This window comes from Lontra canadensis, unplaced genomic scaffold, assembly GCF_010015895.1.
Source record: "Lontra canadensis isolate GAN:19392208 unplaced genomic scaffold, GSC_riverotter_1.0 scaffold4, whole genome shotgun sequence".
Lineage (NCBI taxonomy): Eukaryota > Metazoa > Chordata > Mammalia > Carnivora > Mustelidae > Lontra > Lontra canadensis.
In genome coordinates, this window is record NW_022630998.1 from 5,207,819 (window position 1) to 5,228,808 (window position 20,990).

At 39.5% G+C, this 20,990-nt stretch overlaps 1 protein-coding gene across 1 annotated transcript in view; it reads left to right on the top strand.

Annotated features, from left to right (window-relative positions):
* EPB41L4A (erythrocyte membrane protein band 4.1 like 4A) overlaps nucleotides 1-20,990 on the top strand; it is a 249,527-nt gene that overhangs the window by 102,863 nt on the left and 125,674 nt on the right. Inside the window, exon 3 of the mRNA XM_032844929.1 lies at nucleotides 4,787-4,891. Coding sequence (XP_032700820.1) covers nucleotides 4,787-4,891 — 105 coding nt within the window. The remainder of the gene's footprint in view (nucleotides 1-4,786; nucleotides 4,892-20,990) is intronic.

Sequence of the window (20,990 nt, forward strand, 5' to 3'; positions counted from 1 at the left end):
ATCTTCTATTTGATAAAAAGTAGATACAAGGGGGTACAGAGCAGCCGGTATACTTAGTGATGAAATTTTAGAAGCAATTACGTTAAAGTTACGAAGATGATTGGGATCATGTTCTCACAACTACCAGTCATCCTTTGGTTGAGGCCCCAGCTAATGCATTAAGGAAAAGAATATATGGAGGAGGAATTTGGAAAAGAAAAAACTAGAACAACTTACTATTGGTAGACAAATTCTTTTCACTGATACAAGTTTAGCAAGATGGCTGTGAATAGACCAATGTGGAAGAATTAATTGCTAATATGTTAGAAATCAGAAAGTATGATAAAACAATAAAACTATAAAATGGCTATGAATAAGCATATGTTAGTTTTCGGGTGCTGCCTAACAAATTTCTGCGAATTAGTAGCTTAAATCTATCTACCGCTATTTATTATCTTACCATTCTGTAGGTCTGAAATCCAGGATAGAATGGCTGGGTTCTGTGCTTAATCTTAGAAGGCTCAAATCAAGGTGTTGGTTATCAGAGTCCTTCTTTGAAGGCTCTGGGGAAGAATCTGCTTCCAAACTCAGGTGGTTAGCTAAATCCAGTTTTTGTGGCTGTAGGACTGAAGTTCCCATTTCCTTACTTGAAGTCTACTCTCAGCCCCTTGAGGGTGCTAACATTGCTATCTCAGATGCTCCTTCCATCTTTCAAGTGGCAAGGACCCGTGGAGTTGTTTCTATGCTTTGAAAACCTTTGACTTACATTCTGCCTGTTTCTGTTGATGGAGAAAGTGTTTTGCTTGTTAGGGCCCATGTGATTGGGTCAGATCCACTCGAATGATCTCCTGATATTAAGGCTAACTGTGACCTATAACATAACACAGTCATAGTATTGACAGTTCATTTTATCAGCTCCAGGGATTAGAACAGGATTTATTTTGGGGGAGAGGGCACTTTGTAAATTTTGCCTGCCATAAAGTTTGAGTAGAATTTTGTAAGACCTACATGAAAAAAAGGATAAAACATCCTTGAAGGACATAGGAGAAAACCATATGTTTCACTTTGTAAATATCCTATCATTACACCCCAAGTCATCCAGTCTATCAGTTCAGTTTAATTCCAGTCAAAATCCCAATAGAGTTATTTATTAAATTAGCAAGCTGAATATCATCCTTAATGGGGAAAAATAGAGAGCTTTTTCCCTAAGGTCAGGAACATGACAAGGACGTCCACTCTCACCTCTTTTATTCAACATTGTCCTGGAAGTCCTAGCCACAGCAGTCAGACAACAGACAGAAATAAAAGACATCCAAAATTGGTAAGGAAGAAGTAAAACTTTGACCATTTGCGGATGACCTGACACTATGTATAGAAAACCCAAAAGACTCCACCAAAAAACCTGCCAGAACTGATAAACAAATTCAGTAAAGTCAGAGGTTACAAATCAGTGTACAGACATCTGTTGCATTTCTGTGCACTAATAATGAAGCAGCACAAAGAGAAATTCAGAAAACATTTTTGTTTTTATTACACCCCAAATAATAAGATACTTAGGAATAAACTTAGGAATAACCATAAAGGAGAAGGACCGGTACTCTGAAAACTATAAAACACTGATGAAAGAAATTGAAGGTGACACAAGGAAATGGAAAGATATTTCGTGCTCATGGAGTGGAAAAACAAATATTAAAATGTCTATACTACCCAAGCAATCCACACATTTAAAGCAATCCCTATCAAAATAACCAATAACATTTTTCACAGAACTAGAACAAAGAATCCTAAATTTGTATGGAACCACAAAAGACCCTGGATAGCCAAAGCAATCTTGAAGAAGCAAAGAAAAGCTGGAGGCATCACAGTCTGGACTGCAAGTTATATTACAAAGCTGTAGTTATCAAAACAGTATGGTGCTGGCATGTAGATACCTAAATCAGCGGAATAGAATAGAAAACCTGGAAAAAACCCCACAATTATATGGTCAATTTATATTCAGTAAAGCAGGAAAGAATATACAATGGAAAAAATGGTGTTGGGAAAACTGGACAGTAACATGCAAAAGAATGAAACTTGACCACTTTCTTATACCATATACAAACATAAATTGAAAATGGATTAAAAACCTAAATGTGTGGCGCCTGGGTGACTCAGTGGGTTAAGCCTCTGCCTTCAGCTCAGGTCATGATCTCGGGGTCCTGGGAACGAGCCCCGCATCGGGATCTCTGCTCAGCGGGGAGCCTGCTTCCCCTCTCTCTCTGCCTGCCTCTCTGCCTACTTGGGATCTCTGTCTGCCAAATAAATAAATAAAATCTTAAAAACAACAACAACAACAAACACCCCTAAATATGGGTCCTAAAACATACGTAGTAACCTCTTTGACATTGGCCATAGCAACTTTCTAGATATGTCTCCTGAGGCAAGGGAAACAAAAGCACAAATAAACTATTGGGACTATATCAAAATAAAAAGCTCCTGCACAGGAAAGGAAACAACCAAACTAAAAGACAACCTACAGAATGGGAGTGGATATTTGCAAATGACATACCTGATAAAGGGTTACTATCCAAAATATATAAAGAACTTACACAACTTAAAAAAAAAGCAAATCTAATTTAAAAATGGGCAGAAGACCTAAACAGACATTTCTCCAAAGAAGACATACACATGGCCAACAGACATATCAGGGGAATATAAATCATAACTACAATCAGATATCACCTCATACCTGTCAGAATGGCTAAAATCAAAAACGCAAGAAGCAACAGGTGTTGGCAAGGATGTGGAGGAGGGGGAACACTCTTGCATTGTTGGTGGAAGTGTAAACTTGTATAGCCACTGTGGAAAACAATATGAAGTTTCCCCAAAAAGTTAAAAATAGAGCTACCTTACAATCCAGCAATCATACTACTGGGTATTTACCCAATGAATCAAAAAATACTAATTCAAAGGGATATATGCACCCCTGTGTTTATTGCAGCATTACTTACAATAGCCAAACTATGGAATCAGCCCAGGTGTCCACTCAGTAGATGAATGCGTAAAGAAGAGGTGGTATATATACATAATGGAATATTTTTGGGTGATGGAGCAAAGGAAGAAGGAGAGAACGAATCTTCAAGGCAGAGAACACCTAGCCCAAATGCCAAGAAATGCAGTTGGTTAGTAGGTAGATGATAGAGCACCTACTTTTATAAGTGTCAGGAAAATGCAAATTAAAAGTTACCCTCTCCACTCTTTTTTATTCAGTCAGATGGGGAAAATTTTGCTCGAGAGAATTTGTTGGCAAAGGTATGGGGAAATGTACTTTCATTGAATAAATTGTAATGGTCTTTTTGGCAGTGCCCGTTGTAGTTTTAAGTATGCGTATCATTAGAAAGAGTAATTTTCTTTCCAGATTTTTACCCTAGCTAAACGTGTAAGTACATGAGCACAAAGAAATATTGACTGGACGTGGCATTGTTAGTATAGAATATGTCCCAAACCAAAGGTCCATCACGGAAGGTGTTTTTGTTTATGAATTTTCCACTGGATTTGGAAAAAGACACCAATTAAGTTTAACCAAGGTAATTTAGTAGAAGGAAACAAAAATACCTTTGGGATTTGTAACAAGAACGGTCTTCTCTCAGTGTGTGTCTTTATCACCTCTCATCCATTTTACAATGCATTTATAGATTTTATTTATTTATTTGACAGAGATCACAAGTAGGCAAAGAGGCAGGCAGAGGGAGAGCGGGGAAGCAGGCTCCCCACTGAGCAGAGAGCTCGATGCAGGGCTCGATCCCAGGACCCTGAGATCATGACTGAGCCGAAGGCAGAGGCTTTAACCCACTGAGCCACCCACGTGCCCCATTTTACAATGCATTTAATCAAAACATCTCCCTTATGTCACAACTCATTTCCTAAAAGCAGTGCAATACCGAGTACTCTCCATATACAAGCAAACGAATGATGGTAATTCTCTGGGGGAAAACCACAGCTGAAGGAAGCCCTACTTCATTAACGCAGTGTGTGACTTCTTGGGGACTTCTGCTCCCCTGCTGTACCTGCCTGGGTGGGGCAAGAGAAAGGAAAAGTCTGTATCAGTGGACCTCCGAAATGGATTGTTTTCAAGATTAATATGATATGTGAAGTAGTGCTTGCTGATTAAATGTTTATCTTCAGCTATGTGATAATTGGTAATTAATATATTAGATCTAATATATTAGATCCTAGAAAGCAGGGGAAATATTCTCTTTACATCTCTGCTTATGTGAAAGAGATAAAATTTCTTCACAAGGGCTTTTCAGAACATTAACTTGCGCAGCTTTAATCTGTGGGTTTATTAGTTGAGGACTGAAAATAAAAGCTTTGGCTATTGTTATTTTAATTCTGTGTATCTTCTGTGTTGTGATAGTAACCCTGTAGGTGAAAATTGCTTTTTCAAGTGAAAGAACTGTGGGATTTTAACCAACATGAGTGGTTTTTGATGAATTCATCAGATGCTCTTCATGTAAAAGATTATCTTTATTAAGATAAGAATTTTGTCCGGAAGACAATTTACAATCCCCTAAGAAAAGAAGCTTATATTAATTAAAAATCCACTACAATTTAAAAATGGTTTTTTCAAAGGAATTTCTTTAATACATTTTACTTGCAACCCTGCTTTTCTTTGTAATTGAGGCAAAACTCAAAGAGGGAACCATGGGCTAATAAAATCACTTCCATTGTGGGTGAAGCTAAGAGAAGATGAGAGCTGTGACTATGTCCCACTGAGAAAGATGAGACACCATGTTAAAAAAAATAAAACTGTGAATTATTTTTGCAGAAGTCAACAAAAGGTTCTGTTGTCCTTGACCACGTATTCCGTCACATAAACCTCGTGGAGATAGATTATTTTGGGCTGCGTTACTGTGACAGAAGCCATCAGACAGTGAGTACAATGACTTCGTATTCAATTTTTCTGGTTATAAAGTTCACTCTCTCTCTGGCCTTTGCTGATGTGGTTTTAAGTAGGTAGTTTCTTTGTAACCGAAAATGACTTTGAAAGCCTCGAACATGTTTTTCCTTGCTAAAATGTTTAGCTTTTTTCCCCCCTCTTCTGCCAAAGATCTATATAGAGTGGCAGGATTCACAACTTATGTGTGTACTCCTCTTTGCAGAAGACTTCGCTGGTTTACATTTTTACAGCCGTATCATAGAGAGTACTTTTCATGTATACTGTTAGGAGAACTAAGTAAGCCAGGTAATGTGTTAGGAGGTGAGTGGCTAGTCTTCTGAAGGGACAGATGCAACTTACTGCCTTTTAAGAAAATAAATGGTTAAAGAGAAAAAATACAGTGTGAAAACGTGCTTATCTAAGCTTTAAAAGTTGGGAGAGTAATTACAAAAGAAATAAGTAGGAGTTTTCACTCATGAGCTTGATGGAGTAAGTAATAAAGGCAACCAAACTTTTGGTGTCTGGGGTCAGTCTTCATGAAGGTCTAACATCTTCCTAGCTGGTTGATTGGTGGAAGGTTCCTTAGTGAAGAAACTCACTACAGGTTAGGGTAGATCCTATATGGTTATAAGGTTGAAAAGCTATTTCTTGGGTGGTGAACAGAGGAAAAAGACTTTGGAGGTGGTTGTTTGGGGTATGAAAGGATATTATTCAGTAGTGCCTTTTATTTTAGTCTAAGAAGGGTCTTAACCTCAGACATAGTCTTATTATGCAGAGTGCTTATATGCTTACCTTAAAAGTCCCATTTGACTTTTATTTTTCATGTTACTCAACTCCTTTTGGAAGAAAGATTTCCGCTTCTTCCTTCATCAGTTCTCCCAGCCTCCAGTGGATCATCTGGGATCTATTCAGTGAGGCACATGATTGTCTGAGTGGGCTTTTTCTGTCCGGTCACAGGAATGTGCTAGGATGAGAAGAGACAGACAACTGGAATGCTATTGATGGTGTTAACTTGTGATTTTTCCTGAGCTAGTTTCATAATCCATTTTGTTTCACAGGAGGATTTCACAAAGCAGGAATAAAAAATTGGGTGTGTTGGTTAGCTTTCCCTAGAAAGGAGTAGCTTTCTAAAGGCAAACGGTCATTAAGGCACACTTCAAAGAAAGGGAAATGGACATCTTCAGGGGTTCCCTATATGGGCCATAAGTGAATACTGCAGAACTGTAAATCTACATTGAAAGATTAAATTGAAGGCTCTAGAAGCTATCTTGCATTACATTCATATTTTGAAGGAACATTTTTCTTAGTAGAGAAAATTACTGTTTCCTGGTCTTATCTAGTATGTCAGACTTCGCCTGGAAAGATTGACTGTCTTGCTAAAATTGTATAGACCTTATCTCTCTCTCTCTCTCTTTTTTTTTTTGAAATTTTGCAAAGGAAGAAAATATATGAAAAGTCAGACAGTCTCAACTGAGCCACCCAGGCACCCTGCCAGAGAATTTCAAACAATGGCCTGTATCATTACAAAAAGAATTAGCAGTTGGTATTGATTCAGAGTTTTCTAGGGCTTATATTAAAACCAAAAAAATTTTTTTCTCTTAACCTTATTCTTAAGGGTCTGCATTTGTGGTGTGTTTGCAATGAAGGTTTTGGAAGTAACCACATTACAGTTAGAAGGAGAAACCTCTTAAGTCATGTTTTTTTTTTTTTTTTTTTGATACTGTAAGAACACCAGGTATGTAAATCACATGAAAAAAACATCTTTTTGCCCCATCAATTTAGTTATTTCTAGTGAATGAAGATAAAATAGAGGTGATTAATAAACATTCCTTAGTCTTTTCATGCTCAAGTGTATGGTCGGATTGTCTTACATGTATTTTTAATTGTAGGAAACTATAATGAGGTTATGAAAATTTGCCCCTCTTTTAGATAATCGTTTCATCAAAGTATACTGGAGGGCTGATAGTGTTTCTAGGTAGAAAATGTGATTCCATTACTGATTTGCTTCTCTTGGGTATTGAGACAGAACAAAGGATTTCTCTTGGGGCAGTAGCTCTGGCAGGTTCTTCATTCCAGGCACCCATCCAAGGCTCAACTTTATTTCTAGGGAAATTGTTGATGAACCCAAATTCCTATTTCTGTGTCTTCTATCTGTGTTAGTAGGAACAGGTTACATAGACCTTACTTACTTAAGGCAAACATTTAAAGAATAACTCTACGTTAGAATGGCACAGGACACAAAAAATGGAAAAAATTTTGTCTTTAATGATTTCTAGGAATTTACCTGAATTATAATCCATTAGATTGGATTTTGTGTATTGCTTTGCTTTTTCTGCATCAAAATATTTACTTTTTTCCCCCCCAAATATTTACTTTTAAGAGGGAATGCTTTGTAACAATCTTTAAAATAAGTAAGATCCACATGGAAAAGATTTTGAGGCCCTAAGAGGGACCTCTTAGGTCAACTCTTGAGGCAAATAAAGAAAGAAAATGGGAGAAGGACCTGGGGGTAAAAGGGAAGAAAGATGAAGATTAAGAAGAGGTGACTCACATACCTCAGTGAGGAGCCCTAGACTCCCTCCCTCCCTCCCCTTGACAGAGGATCATGCCTTGGGGCCATGCCTAAACTGGGTGGGGGTGGACTGGGAGAGCGTGTCCCTGGGGACGCATGGACCTCACATAGCAGGGAACTTGTCTGTCCTGGAGGAGCAGGGTAACCCAGAGGCTGGATCTAGACATGTCGTCATCACCACCATCCATCACCATCCTTGTCATTAGTGCACGGGAAACTGTGGAACATTTTCCATATGTTGTCATTACATGCTCAAAACAGCTGTGCAAGCTCAATATTATTATCCTACCATCAGAGATGAAGAAACAACACTGAAAAGGTTAAGCCACTTCCCAAGCTCCTGTAGCCATCAAGTATTAGATCAGAATTCAAACCCAAGTCTTCACATCTCCAAGACTGTCAACTACTATAATATCCTGACTTGAATGCATGTAAGATGGAACGGTTGTGCAGACTGAGGATACTGAGGAATTCTCTTTCTGTGCAATTTACATACTTAAGGTTTGAAGAGAGGAGTTAAATAGTATTTTCCAACAAACAGACTTCTCAGATTGACCTGGGGCAAGAGAGTTTATTTAGGCCTTTGTGTATTTATGCCTTCATGTGGTTTTTCAGTAACAACACAAAGAAGACCTAATATGGGCAGGCCCTGTGCTAGAGCTTTCTCTGTTTTTCACATAGTCTCAGGAATTCTGGGGAAAGGGAATTTGCTGCGGGGAATATTAAACATGCAAGTTCTATCAAACTATATTTCATAAAACCAAGTCCTGGGAAATTCCTGCAACAAATGCATTGAGTTAGGTGTTACCTATGTGTACAGAGTAACAGCTAGGCAGAACTAAACCTTGGTAAAGCAAACTGCTCTCCAAAGAGTGCAGCTGATTCGATTTGGAACGCTCTGGGCACCATAATTGCTTCACTTTTCAGGTAAGGTTTGTAAAAGGACCTCTAGGAAGTAAAAACATTCCTTCCTGAAGACATGCTTACTGAGACTGAATTAACCCAATGCTGCCTGTGTTAATTTAGGCTTAATTGTAGAAAACAGGCCCTTAAAGATGCACAGTGGGATTCACATACTTGGGGTTCCTTTTCCTAAAGACACAGGGAAGAGCACTTAGCCTGGGCATACAACCTACTTTCTGCTCTGCTTTGCCCTGTGTCATCCAACTTCTTTCTTGATCCAGGCTGGTCTGTGCAGGGATATAGCTCTTCCCTCCCCCCGCCCAGGGCCTTGGTTCAATTGAACAGAAAATTCCCAGCCTCGGTTTAAGGTAGATGAGAGGGATTACAAGAACACACATGAGAGTCAGAAAAACCCAGATTTATTGAAGGACCCTACCACTTACTAGTTATAAATATTTAAAATTCTCTTAAGTACTCACCATTGATCTAGAACTGCAGAACTTCCAAAGAAGTTAGGTCTCTCTAGTATGTTCTAGGAGTGCCTGTCATTGATTTCATGGCTAGCTCACCTTCTCATTCTCTGCATGTGGTGTCTGGCTCAGCAGCTCACATTGGTGTGTCTTTGCTTTGAATGGGTTCCCAGCCTTCTCTTGGCTTAGCATCCTAATCCCCAGGACCTGTGAACGTCACCTTACATGGCAGAAGGGACTTGGCAGGCGTGATTAAGTTAAGGATCTTGTATAGAGGGATCATCCTAAATTATTGAAGCAGAGTCAATGTAATTAGAAGTCTCCTTATACATGACCGAGTAAGGCAGGAGAATCAGAGAGAAGGAAATGTAACAGTGGAGGCAGAGGTCAAAATCATGTGATTTCTGGAGGGGGGCCTTGATCTAGAGGATGAAGGCAGCCTCTAGAAGCCAGAAGAGAAAAGGAAGTAGATTGTGCCCTGGAGCTTCTAGAAGAAATACAGCCCAGTGTCTTAGTTTGGGCTGCTCTAACACCCATAGACTGGGTGGCATGAACAAGAAAGATTGATTTATCATACTTCGGAGGCTGGAGACCTGAGATTAGAGTGCCCGCACGATTGGGTGAGAGCCCTCTTCCAGGCTGTGGACAATCCAATTCTCCTTGTAATGTCACATGGCAGAAAGGGAGGGAGTTAGCTCTATGATCTCTTCTTGTTAGGGCATTAATCTCATTCACAAAGAACACTACCCTTGTGACGCAATTACCTCTCAAAAGCCACACCTCCAAATTCCAACATACTAGGTATTTGGATTAGGATTAGGGTTTCAACATATGAATTTGGTGGGGAAGAGCACAAACATTCAGTCTGTTGTACCCAGTGAGACCATCTTGGACATCTGACCTTCAGAATTGTAAGATGATAAATTTCTATTGTTTTAGGCCCAGATTATGGTAATTTGTTACAGTTGCAAAAAGAAACTAATACACATGGTTACAGTGGGAAGCATTTTATTTTTGCTTGCTTAGTGGAAATATAAGGGCTTTCTTGTTTCGATTTACCAATTAGGAAGAAACCTGAAAGAGGGTTATTTCCCCTGGGTAATAATAATATACATCCTCCTGTAGATAATCAGGATTTTTCCATGATTAGGGTGGCATGTGCGTCCCCAGATGTCAGGGAGCAATATTAGTTGCTTTTTTTAAAAGATGAGTTAGGTTCCTTATTACGAGAGAGGGATGATGAGATCTGTTCATGATAGGCAGGTGAATTGAAATTACAGTTTAGACTTCTTTAAGTAATTGGATGAATGTGAAATTACTCTGAGGTTGGCAGAAACTTGAGCCACCTTTTGGGTGTTCTGAAGTTGCTGTCACTGGAACGTGCCGGCGTGGAGACAGAGAGGTGCCTTTGGAGTCACAACACGAGTCTGAGGCTGAATGTTCAAGTTACTTAATTTTTCGGAATGTTGAGAAGAATAATGCTCCCCTCCTGCCACTTCTCAAGATTGTTTCAGGACCGAATTAGAGAAAATGGGAACACTCTGTAGATTATAAGGTGTGAAATCTATAGAAAGCCTTTCACGTTGAAGCTAGGATGGAGGAAAATACTGCTGGTGATATTTTTTAAGGTGGAGGAGGGAAAGGAGGAAACAGTCTGGAGGGTAGAAGAGACAAAATCGAGTAAGTTTCAGACTCTTTAAGACCTCTGGAAATTTTTGAAGATGAGTCTAATTGATATTGAAAGCAGTAATGAGGAGAAATGGGATATCCTAATATTCTCATTTTAAAATGAACAATTATCATGTCTTACTTTAATGGGAGAACTTGGGGCTCCTTTACAAATTACTCTTTCGAAGGCATAAGTTCAGTATATAGAGCTTTTCTCAGAATAAGGAATTCAACCTGGCTTTGAGAAGAAGATGTTGTATCTTTTGCCCTAGGACTTAAAAGGTCAAAGGAGGGAGATGTGTAGCACAGAGCTGGAGCCAGCTTGTGAATATCCTCTTCCCCCTCCCCCAGGGAACTCTTCTTTTGCTTCATTGAGACAACACAAATGATCAGATGGTCTCTTCCCAAGTTCTTGATCCTCCAGACACACCCTTGGTCACTGCTTTCCCATCCTTACTTGTGCACAATGGAATAGCCCCAGGGTCTCAGACCTGGATCTTATCACTTTTTTTTTTTTTTTTTTTTTTTTTTTGTATCTCTAGACCTCTCCTTTTTTCCCTTCCTTTCCTTCAGGGTTTGGGCATGCTCACATCTCTACTATTTAAAGCCACCCTTCCCCCACTCCCAGGCACTCATCTGTCTCTGGCCATATTGACTCTGTCACACCTAACCTTCGGGAAGCATTGTTTAAGTTCATTGTCTCTACTTCTCAAAAATCCTGTTCATTCCTAAACTTCTCACAGTTTAGCTTTGATACTTATCAAGGCACTGAAATTATCCTCTGGGTCTGTAATTGTTAAATACAAGTGATAGTTCAACCCTTATCTTTCTTGACCTTAGGGTTGAATTGACCCTTAATGACTCACTTCTTGAAATCTCATTTTGCTTAAAAAAAAAAAAAAATTTTTGTTTTGCTCTTATGACAACACATTCTCCTGTTTTCCACTTTTCAAGTTTTCTTCTCATTATTCCTGTTCAGTCTTGATCTTTTCCTTTGCCTCTTCCTAAAAATGGTGGTGATATGATTTTGTCAATGATTTTCTAATGCTCTAACTGGTTACAGGCTCACCTGTTTATTTATATGACTAATTCTGACACTATTTGTCTCTGAAATAATTTCACTAATAATATAAAATAAACCGTGTATATATTTGTATTCTTCTCTCTGTCCCCAAATACTCAGAGTATTACTGAGCAAATATGATCCCCATTCACTGAGCACCAGCAGGCAGGCTCTGCCATGTATAAATGGTGTTCTTTGCATATTGATTTACTGTATTTTGCAGTGTGAAATTTACTTTCTGTAACTTTATGTTCTGACAAATATCCATAATGACTGATAAGATGTGATTGTTTGTTGCAAAGAAAGACAGGAAGTTGGTCATGCTGGACTATTTATTACAGATTAAAACTTTTATAGTCAAGACATGGAAACAATTCCAAGTGTCTATCAGTGGATGAACGGTTAAAATGTGAGTGCATATATTTATATCTATGTATAGATGTATATATTGATTATAAATATAATATGTATATAAAATTGAATATTGTATAGCTGTAAAAATAAGGAATTACTGTTTGTGACAACATGGATGGCCCTTGAGTACATTATGCCAAGTGAAATAAGGTAGAAGAAGGCAAACACTGTATGATCTTTCTTACATGTGGAATCTAAAACACAGAGGGGCACCTGGGTGGCTCAGTCAGTTAAGCCTCTGATGCTCCGGTCATGATCTCCGAGTGCTACTCACATCAGGCTCCATACTCAGCAGTGAGTCTGCTTGACAATTTTCTCTTTTCCTCTCCCCTCCCTTGGCCTCTCTCTCTCTTTCAAATAAATAAATAAATAAATAAAATCTTTTAAAAAATAACATAAAAATAGAAAACAGAAACAAAATCCAAGCTCATAGATACAGAGAACAGACTGGTGGGTTCCAGGGGTGTGGGGGAGTGGAATGGGTTAAGGTGGTCAAAAGGTGAAAACTTAAGTTATGAGTTCTGGGGATTAATGTACAGCATGGTGACTATATTTAATAATATTGTATATTTGAAAGTTGCTAGGACAGTGGCTCTTAAAAGTTCTTATCATAAGAAAGATAGGGTGAGGGCGCCTGGGTGGCTCAGTGGGTTAAGCTGCTGCCTTCGGCTCAGGTCATGATCTCGGAGTCCTGGGATCGAGCCCCGCATCGGGCTCTCTGCTCAGCAGGGAGCCTGCTTCCTCCTCTCTCTCTGCCTGCCTCTCTGCCTGCTTGTGATCTCTCTATCAAATAAATAAATAAAAAATCTTTAAAAAAAAAAAAAGAAAAAAAAAAAGAAAGATAGGGTGATGGTTGTTGACTTACTGTGATAATTTCACAATATGTGTATCAAATCATTATATTGAATACCTTAGACTAATATAATGTTATATGCCAATTATGTCAATAACATTGTGGGAGAAAAACCTTGTACTATCTGAAATGTCTTCAAGCATCTGGTAGGGAAATAGAGGGCAAAGATCAGGAAGCAGAAAGATTTTCTTCAGTACACATCTGACTTTAGAAAGAGTATCATAAACAGTACAGCAGCCTGTGAGGACTGACAACAACACATCAGTGGTACCTGGGAAAAAAACAAACAAACCTTGAGAAACTATGGCTGGAGGCTTTTCAGGAGTCCAGGGGCCTGGCATGGAATGCCAGAAGCACCTTCATAGAGACCCCTAGCCTGGAGGCTCTCATTTTCCTGCTGTTAAATATGTCACTCCTTATACTTAATCTCATCTGCTCCATGGTTAAATTTCTGTCTAAGGCCCAAATGATCCTCAAAGGACTTTTGACATATTGACCAACCCAGACATCTCAAGAGGCATTGTATTGTGTAAAGAATACAGGCTTTTCATCCAGTCTGTCTGGATTCATACATACTCCTTGGGAGAGCTGTGTGGCATGGGGTGAGTCTCCTAACTTCTCTGTGCCTCAGTATCCCCATTTATAAAGTGGTGATATCAATAGTACCAAGTTCGAAGGGTGGTAGTAAGGATTAAAGGAGTCTATAGAAAACACATGAAACTGTGCTGCAAACTGGTGGTAAGTATAATAGTAATGTCAGCTCTTACTCGGTATTTGGATGTCCCTCAGGTGGTACCCACAAATACAACATGTTCATACCTGAAGTTACCATCTCACCCTGCGGACCTGTTCTTATTAAAAGAATTGTCTTGAAAGTAGTGCTTTTCCAGAGTTTTTTTTAAAAAAAAAACTATGTGCTTGTGTTGAGAATTTTAAGTCAAGAATAAACATTGGATCATAAGTTTAAATAGATGCAAATTTGGGGTTTATAAATACTGACATTGTAAAAATCCATCACATTTCTTTTTTAATTTTTTTGGTTTAACAAACGTTTATTTCTCATATCCATCAAGTCCATTGCAGGACAGTGGGACTCTCCACAGAACATCTGCTCTCCATGTAGGGCACTCAGCATTCCACAGTACTTTCAGTTTCTGACCCCTTTTTCTATATGGTCTTCTATGACTGAGGCAGGAAGAGCACTCGAGTCTTGTACCAACAAATAAAGGCTTCAGCCCAGATGTCACATTACTCTTAAGTGTATCCAGTGAATCTATACAGCATAGCAATTTTGTACTCACCAGCCTTTAAAAAAATCGATGTGAACAAGCTCTTCATCAGAAGTCAGAAATTTTTCTTTATTCCTTTTATCTCCTTAAACTTGAGTTCTTTTTCACTTTCTCCCTAGAATTTTCTTCCTATATTTCTATTAATAAAATATATTTATCCATAACAGTATCTTACATACACATTGAAATTTTAAAAGTGTACTTCATGAGACCTTCAGGCTATAATTGTTACTGAGCCATAATAGTAGTTTTTATTACCGTGGTTATCATTATATAATTAAAAGCAAAATATGCATTCTAATAATGACTAAAAATAAAAAGTGAACATTTATTGGAGATGCTTCTCTTAATGAAATGGATGGTGTTTTTTCTTCTTGATTAGTCCATGTACCCCTGGTTGATTATTCCTGGAGTGAGCTGGGACTCAACAATTTTATTTTATTTTTATTTTTGTTTTTTGAAAAATATGCACTCTTGAGCAACCTTGTCTGCTACAAAAGGAAGATAGAAAAGAAAGGGATTTTATTCAATTTCTTTATTTCCTTGAACTCCTGACTTACATGCCAAAAATCTCATGATGTTCCTGTGAGCTGTGATTTCTCAGACCACTCTTTGGGTTCTCTTTCAGTTTAGTTGAAAGCAGCGAATTCACTTGGCTTACAATTTGTTGATCGTTATAGTAATTCAATTTTATAATTTCTGGGAAGTGTATTAAAAAATGCTTTACCATGATTTATCAAAAGAGGATTAGCTATTTTTTTTTCTCTTTTACTTGGAGGTGCCAGATTTCATCCAATTTAGTTGGAAAGGATTAGGAAAATTAAAAATTGCTAATTTTAATGCACATTTGCCAATGCAAGATTTTTGATAAAATGCCTTTATCTAATTATGTACTTTATATTTTCATCAGAGTCTTGAAGCTGCAGATTTAGTTCATTCAGTTTATGGAAAACATCCAACATAGAATTCTTTGGTAAAGCTAGTCATTGCCAAACCACCCAGCCAAACCAGTTGCCTTCTGTCTTTTGTCAATTTAAATAAAAATGTTAACGTGTTCTAGAAAAGCGTTTTGCTTTTGAATTTTATTTGAGATGGGTAGACAGATGAGAGACAGTGTTTTGTCACTTAGATGAGGCAGGCTTTCCAAGTCTTTGTTTTATTCTTATGGGGATCTTCATGAGTCTTGTATAATAGTTGGAAGGTGGAAATTGCTAGATAATTAAACAAAAATCATCATTTCCTCTGCTGCCCCTACTCCATATCTGACAATCAGGCAACTCAACTGTAGACCAAAATACCATGCTTCTGTCACCTCGCTTAGTGCTTATAAGAAATAGGTATAGTGTAGGAAAACGCATAATTTATAGTATCTTTATTAAAGTCAGCTTTGCTAATACTGGTATTTAAGAATGTTGCCATGTTTCTTCTCCTGGGATTTTTCATGCCCTGGGGCAATGCACCATGGAGAGATTGAAATACGTGAGAGCTGGGTATGTTTCTGCTTTAAATTGGGAAGGGGTGACTGTGCAAAGGGAATGCAGTGGAAGGGAGAACTAGAATGGCAGCTCAGTCTTAGGCCTGTCTTTAGGTAGATCAGTCCCAGGAAGGAGTGTATATGGAAGCTGAGGGTCTGGGAATTCAGCGCTTTATAACTACCTGTTACCTGTGTCCCTTTGGGAAATCCTCATATGTGATTCCCTGAGGTGCCTGGATCCACACCTTGTCATTGCTGCCTCCCCTCAGGACTAAGCAGTCCCCAGGCCCTTTCCATTCTGCTGCTTAACAGAGTGACTGTATAGCTGACCACCCAAGCCAGGATGCTTTGGAGAGTGGAAAGGGTCACAGTGACACCTATGCCAGGATGACAGTAGTGAAGAGGATTTATGGTCACCTCTCAGCCTCTCCAGAATCCACCTCCATCTCTGAATTCTAGTTCTAGAATCTCTAGAATTCAGCACATGAGCTTGCATTTCTGTAAAAGCTTTCCAACCTGTCTTCCTGTCTTGGCTCACGCTGCCTGCAGTGTTTGCCCCACTGTAGATGCAGTCTTCTTTCAGAACATCAATTTTAATGATGTCTCTCCTCTGTGGCTTGCAACTTTCTAACGGATTCCTGAGGGAAAATTCTGGAATTTCTTTTCTATTCTTTTTTTTTTTTTAATATTTACTTATTTATTTATTTTTATTAACATATAGTGTTTTCTTTGCCCCAGAGGTACAGGTCTGTGAATTATCAGGCTTACACATTTCATAGCACTCACCATAGCATGTTTATTTTAGAGAGAGAGCACGAGTGAGCACAGGCTGAAGGGGGAGGGACAGAGAGAGAGGGACTGACTCAGGGTTTATCTCCCAGACCTCAAATCACCACCTGAGTCAAAACCAAAAGTCAGCTGCTTAACCAACTGTTCCCTCCAGGTGCCCTGAAAATTCTGGAATTTCTTAAAATGGGTTACAAGGTATGTGGCCCTTGGTTGCTTTCGAGCTTCTTCTTCTGCAATGTGGCTCCTCTCCACTCCCGCCCCAATCCTCCCCAAACCACAGCCCCGGTATCTGTACAACTGCGCAAGAACTACCAGCCACTCCCTCCCCACGCACGTGCGCCAGAGAACGGAGTGAGCTCCTTGCCCTGCCTGAACATTCTGCTTGTGTTCTTCCCCTGTTTATTTTACCTGGCGAAATCCTGCTCTTCCTTACCGTCCCAGTGGACTTGTCTCTGGTGTCCCTTCCTTCCCAAAGCTTTCCCCTTACTTTGCAGAAACCACCTAGTCTTATTCCTGTCTCACATTACAAATAGCGCATTATATGTGCCGCTTCAGTAATACCCCCCACATGGGGCACCTGGGGGGCTCAGTCTGTTAAGCATTGGACTCTTGATTTTTGTTCAGGTCATGATCTCGGGGTCCTGGGATCAAGCCCCTAGTTGGGCTCCACACTCAGCGAGGAGTCTGCTTGAGGATTCCGTCCTTCTTCCTCTTTCTCTCAAATGAATACATCTTTTGAAAAAAAAAAAAAATCCCATTTGATGGGATTCTACTTGAGAGAGGTGATGTCCTATGCCTCATTCTGTTAGCACCTTCTGCCGCTGGCACCTGAGTGATCTGTGGTATTAGTGAACAAAAAGCTCTCACCTAGACTGTGGCCCAGGCACATGGAGGTGAGGCCATGACAGTACCTCCCCATCTTGCCCTTCTGTGTCTGTCTCCTATCTCCTTGGTCTGCTGTTCTTTGAATTTATTGCCTTGCTGCTTTTTTGAAAGACTTTTGTTGTTCATTTTATCCAGATTTCATCCATATTAAAAAAACAAAAGCTTAACTAAGATGTTAGGCAGTTAGGTGGGACATGCATGGGATCGTAAGGAGCCACGGATAGTTGATAACAAGCGCGCTGGCAGCTGCTGGGTGCTGTTCAGAATATTATTCTGTAGTAATAGGTTGTGGGGTCGGGGTGGGGGGGAATCTGAGTTCAAGTCATGTCACTGGGAGCTGTATGGTTGTGGACCCCACAGTTTTAAAAACTCTGCCCATAATAAACAATATTTCTAACAAAACAGTAGCTTTTTCTTTTTTTTTTTTTTTCAGTCGATGAACAGTTTCTATTTAGAAAGGAAAAGGTGTTTTTCTGGGTTTATTTTCTGTTGAGAGTGGATCTGATCTTTTCTGAGTACAGTCATGTGACGCATCCTGAGAATTCGGGAGCCGACATGCTTGAAAGAACCCCGGGACTCCGGAGAGTGAGGCTGCTGACCCACCAGCTGCTTGGTGTAGCCTGCTTTCCTCAGTGTGTAGCACCTGGGGAGAAGCAGAACACGCTTCCATTGTTCTTCACTTTCTTTGTTGTCTGTGTTGATGTTGACATGGTTTCAGAATTGCTTTTGAAGGACCTAGCTTTGTCTAGAGTCAGCTTCCTGGTGCATCCTGAACTTAATTCTCTTCCTTTTTTTTTTTCCCCCCTTCTCTTAAATGGTTGATTACAGTAGACACAAATGTGTCTTCCATGGGTCACGTATACTAAAATATTTTATCCCGTAGCTTTCATAAATTTGTTTACCAGGTTTAGGGATGTGAGGAATTGAATTCTGTCTTGTATAGAAGATTCTTTCTTCGTTAATGGCACCTAGTGCCCCCCCCCTTTTCTTTTTTTTTTTACCAAAAAATAGAATAAAAGGAGGAACAGTTGGAAATGATAAAGGTACAAAGTACGTTAAAACAAAACTATCAGAAATCATAGGAACCACAGCGTTAAAAATACACACACACACACACACACACACGTATGTATATATGTATATGTACATATATATGCTTGCATGCAAAATAAAGTATGTGGCTATGTGGATATACTAAGTAGTTTCATCAATGAAACAGGCTTCCTGTGACCCACATCTTCTTAGTTGTGCAAGTGTGTGATGGGAATATTGCTGATTTCTTTACTAAAATCTTTTATTAAGTTAGACTGTTCTTCTCCCTGGTTAAATCAAAATAAACTACGCAGGATGGAATTTCAGAGAGTTGATTGATTGGCTAATGAGAAAGCAGTGGTTTTAGAGTTAATGATTCTAGACATTTTCTTGATTATCACTGGAAGCTAGTTTTTTTTTTTTTAATTTAGAGTTGTGATACAAACCTGTGATAAGCTGACCTTGACTTGACTTTATTCTGAATCTTAAGAGGATTTTCTCCATGAATATAAAAAGATTTGATTGGTATGTTAGCCTACTTGATAAAATGTATTTTGTGTATTATTCTTCCATTATTTTGTCTTACATTTTATGAAGTTTCAAATCTGTTGCATGCTCTCAAAGCTAAAGTAACTAGGCTGTCTGTCTTTTGTGTGACTGAGTCCAGTGAAAGAGGTGCCCTGTACTTGTGCAAAGTCAGGCAGGTGATTTTGGGACAGGCAGAAGGCTAGACATACCCACTTTCCCTCTTGGACTGTGAGTTTTGCTGTGCAAGTTGCTTTTTTTTGAGTTAATAAAAATAGGCCCTTTAAAAGCTAATGATATATAGAAGCTTAATGTTTTTTTCTTATAAGATACGTATCAGGGGGCACCTGGGTGGCTCAGTTGGTTAAGCGTCTGACTCTTGATTTTGGCTCAGCTCATGATCTCATGGTCATGAGATCGAGCCCTGTGTTGGGCTCCACTCTGGGTATGGAGCCTGCTTCAAAGTTTCTCTCTCTCCATCTCCCTTTGCCACTTCCCCTTCTCACATGCGGGCGCTCTCTCAAAAACAAACAAACAAACAAACAAACAAAAAGACATGCATCCCTTGGGGGGTTTGTAGGATATTTTATAGAGGATTTGTATTGAGGGAATTTCTTGTTTAAAATTCTTTAATGTTATATCCTTATTCTCATCAGCATCCCTGACTCAGGACTGTGAGGAAAGAAGAATATTTGCTGTTTCTCATCTCCATTTCAGTCATGCAGCAAATATTTACAGGGTGACCACTGTGTCTGAGGAACTAGAGTACAGTGATCAGCAAGAGACAAGAGTCTCTGTCTCAGGGAGCTGATATTCCAGACCATACATATATGTTCAAATATCAGGTAGGGGGGCACCTGGGTGGAGGTTAAGCATGTGCCCTTGGCGCTCGGGTCATGATCCTGGGGTCCTGGGATCCAGCCCATATCCAGCTCCCTGCTCAACAGGGAATCTGCTTCTCTCCTTTTGCCCCGCCCCCTGCCCCCCTACCCCTGCTCGCTCGTTCTCTCTCTCTCTCTTTCTCACATGCTCTCTCTCTGTCTGAAGTAAATAAATAAATAAAATCTTTAAAACAACAACAACAAGCAAATGTCAGGTAGTGATGGATACTTGGGAGAAGGTGATGTGCCAGAATGAGGAAGCTACTTCCATTGGGTAGTCAGAAAAAGCATCTTGAATGGCAAGAAGGCAGGCAGAAGGAGCCAGCCAGACAGTGGCCCTGAGGCAGGGACCAAAAATAGGAGGTGTTCCAGAACTGAAAGAAGACCACTGATGCTAGATCGTATGGAGAAAGAGGGTGATGAAGTGGGAATGGTAGGGTCCATCCTCAGCCTAGGGTAGGCTATAAAAGATGGCTCTCTGTTGAGAGTTTCATGCTGGGAAGATAGGATCTGAGAATAAGGAGCTGGGTGTTTTGTTTGTTTTGTTTTGGCTGGGGGGAAGGGAGCCAGTAGTTTTTTGTTTTGTTTTGTTTTGTTTTGTTTTTTGGTGGTAGGGGGGTGGATGAAGCTTAAGATGCCCTGTGGACACCCATTTAGAGATGTCAGGGAACAGTTAGAGTTCCTGAGAAGCTAGCGTCACATTTAGGAATCCCTGAGATTCACAAGACTTTAGGGTTTTTGAGGTAACTGGTGAGAAATAGACTATAAATGCAGAAGGACTGGGGCAAGGCTGCCATGTGCAGCCATGCTCACTGTAATTTGAACATTGGAGTTGAGCATGGGCTCCACATCCTACTTACTTTGTCATCCCTGGAGCTGGCTTGGGTCCTCTGTGCCAAAGAACATGGTTAGTTAAAGCTGTGTTTGTGTACAGTTACTAGAACAGAGTTTAAAGAAACCTTAGTTTAACCACCTGTATCCTTTAATTACTACACTTCCAGAATATGTCAGATTAAAGATTTTGTTTCAAGGTAAAATGATCCCATGGCCTGAATAGTGATGCCTCACTCACCCAGACCTTAGGAATGCGTGGGTGGCAACTTCAGTTATCTGAAATGTAGATGAAAATGACTAAAGAAGAATGAATATCTCCTGAGCTGACCAAAGTTATGTCTTAGAGTCCACTCGCAGGATTTAGCACTTTACTCATGGGTGTGTCCCCCCATACCTTGTTTATTTTCATTTTAGGAAATTGGAAAGGAAGAGAGAGGAGAT